This window comes from Austrofundulus limnaeus, unplaced genomic scaffold (assembly GCF_001266775.1).
Source record: "Austrofundulus limnaeus strain Quisiro unplaced genomic scaffold, Austrofundulus_limnaeus-1.0 Scaffold617, whole genome shotgun sequence".
Lineage (NCBI taxonomy): Eukaryota > Metazoa > Chordata > Actinopteri > Cyprinodontiformes > Rivulidae > Austrofundulus > Austrofundulus limnaeus.
This window is the reverse complement of record NW_013953019.1, coordinates 6,901-9,182: the sequence shown is the minus strand read 5'-3', so window position 1 is coordinate 9,182 and position 2,282 is coordinate 6,901. Positions and strand designations below refer to the sequence as shown.

The 2,282-nt window shown below is 34.3% G+C and overlaps 1 protein-coding gene across 1 annotated transcript in view; it reads left to right on the top strand.

Moving 5' to 3' along the window:
• The window catches only part of LOC106531293 (PCI domain-containing protein 2), a gene marked incomplete at its 3' end in the record, with an annotated part of 5,740 nt that extends 3,458 nt beyond the window's left edge, over window positions 1–2,282 (top strand). Inside the window, 5 exon segments of the mRNA XM_014027109.1 lie at window positions 794–869; window positions 950–1,091; window positions 1,186–1,286; window positions 2,084–2,157; window positions 2,237–2,282. Coding sequence (XP_013882563.1) covers window positions 794–869; window positions 950–1,091; window positions 1,186–1,286; window positions 2,084–2,157; window positions 2,237–2,282 — 439 coding nt within the window.

The window sequence follows — 2,282 nt, the reverse complement described above, 5'->3', positions numbered from 1 at the left end:
TACTTAACCTGAGTTATTTACCGTACGGTTAATAAAATTTTCCTGACAGTTTAACCTGAGCTACAGTTGATAAAAACCTGAAAACTTATCCCAAGTGATTTACTGTACGGTTTTAACTATGGTATGGTTGAAAAAAAAAAACGTTAAATAAATACACGTGATCTGACTTATTAACTAGGGATGCACGAAATATCAGCATTAGCATCGGTATCGGTTCGATAAGTAAAACTGGGCTGATATTAACTTCTGATATTGATTTACTACTTGTTGTTGTTTGTGTTTTTGAGTTGTAGAGGAGATGGTTGGTTGAACGTTATGTGTTTGAACATGATTGTGAGGCTGCACAGCCAGGAATACCTGAAGTACAGATTCATGTCAGCAGTCTGGTTATTTATGGAAAAAAGACGTGTTCGTGTCATAACAGCAGTACTAATATCAGATATCGGCTGAAATTTTCATATTTGTGCATCCCTATTATTTACTGTCCAGTTTTAAATGTTTTTTTTTATTCTGATGTTCTAAAACTAGAATGCTTTTCATGATGGTTTATCAAACAGTTGAAAAATTGCTTAAACAGATTTTTTTAATTAGCCTACATTATTATCCCTGATGAGTTTACYGTACGGTTGTGAATATTTTTAATTTCACAAATTTACAAAACTGTTATTCTTACACCCAGTGACTTCCCGTACAGTTTTAATATTTTTCTTATGAATTTTTAAATTAAAAATAACCAAATGCTTTCTCCTTCTGATTTACCATTCTGTTCTAATTTAAATTTGTAATTTCACAGTCGAGCGGGTATTGACGACTCCAAGAAGTGGGGCATGATKTTTCTGAGCAACCAGCTCTTTAAGATCTACTTTAAGGTTTTTACTCTAATATTTATAGACCTTCCTGTTGTATTTACTGTTCAATAAAATGACTGATGGATGAAAATGTGTTTCAGATTAATAAGCTGCACTTGTGCAAACCTCTGATTCGAGCCATCGACAGTTCCAACCTAAAGAACGACTACAGTCCAGCTCAGAAAGTCACCTAYAAATACTACGTGGGTCGTAAAGCCATGTTTGACAGTGACTTTAAAACGGGTACAACAGCAGTCCAGCTCATGTTTTTATATAAATAAAACTAACTGCWCTGCAACATTAACTAAACTATAAATCTGCTGTTTTCTTCTCACAGCGGAGGAGTTCTTGTCTTATGCCTTCCACCACTGTCACCGAKCCAGCCAGAAGAACAAGAGGATGATCCTTATTTATTTACTACCAGTTAAAATGCTTCTGGTTAGAAACTCAAAACTCACTTCACTTTAATCAAAGAAGTTTATGTCAGTTTACAACCTGAGTTAATTAGGATTTATGATTTGTTTTTAAAACAAAAACTATTGTGTTAAACAGATTGTAGGTGGTAAAATAGCATTTAATTTGGAAGTACAACAAAGGAAGTGTCTATATATTGATTTAAATTTGGTTTTATTYGTGTTTACATTGATCAAGTTAAACCATTTTTAAGTAGTAGCTAAATTGGATTAAAAAATCTGAACTTCTTCCAGTTAAATCTGTAAACTTGAAGTTCACACCAGAACATAATTAGATCTAAATCATATCTGAAATGGTGAAAAAATATCAGGATGTTTCCAGCATTAGGTGCTTTAATATAATGAATTGAAATTGATGTGATAATTAAAGTAAATAATTAAAGTCAGGAAAACTAGTTTACTTTAAATTCTAAATGTTATTTAGTAAAAGAAGTTTGGACCTATGTAAAATAGTTCCAGTAAAACTGGTTCAGACTGTTTTACATCTTGATTCAAACCACTTTATYGGGAACTTCAGTAAAATCCAGTTTTAAGAATTTCTGGCTGGTTTTGGGTTTGATAAAGTTCTGTAGAATAAGTGGTACTCATCCTGGCTCAGGTTTTAATTAGACCAGGTGAGTTCATTAGAAACTAGTCTAATAAAGTATTTGCCTGTTTGAAATATTCACCATAACTATAACTTAATATTCAGTTTAACTTTATTTAAAGTTCTGCTCTGTGATGGTTTTCAGCCCTGACTTCAGCTTGTGTCTGGTCTTTCAGGGTCACATGCCGACTCAGCAGCTCCTCATGAAGTACGACCTCATGCAGTTTGCTGATGTCACCAAAGCTGTGAGGTAAGCAGGGGCGGCGTGGACACTTAAACAGGACGTGACATCACAGTCACATGACCTCAGGTGAATCTGTGTTTGTCAGTGAGGGGAACCTGCAGCTGCTGAATGAAGCTCTGTCCAAACATGAG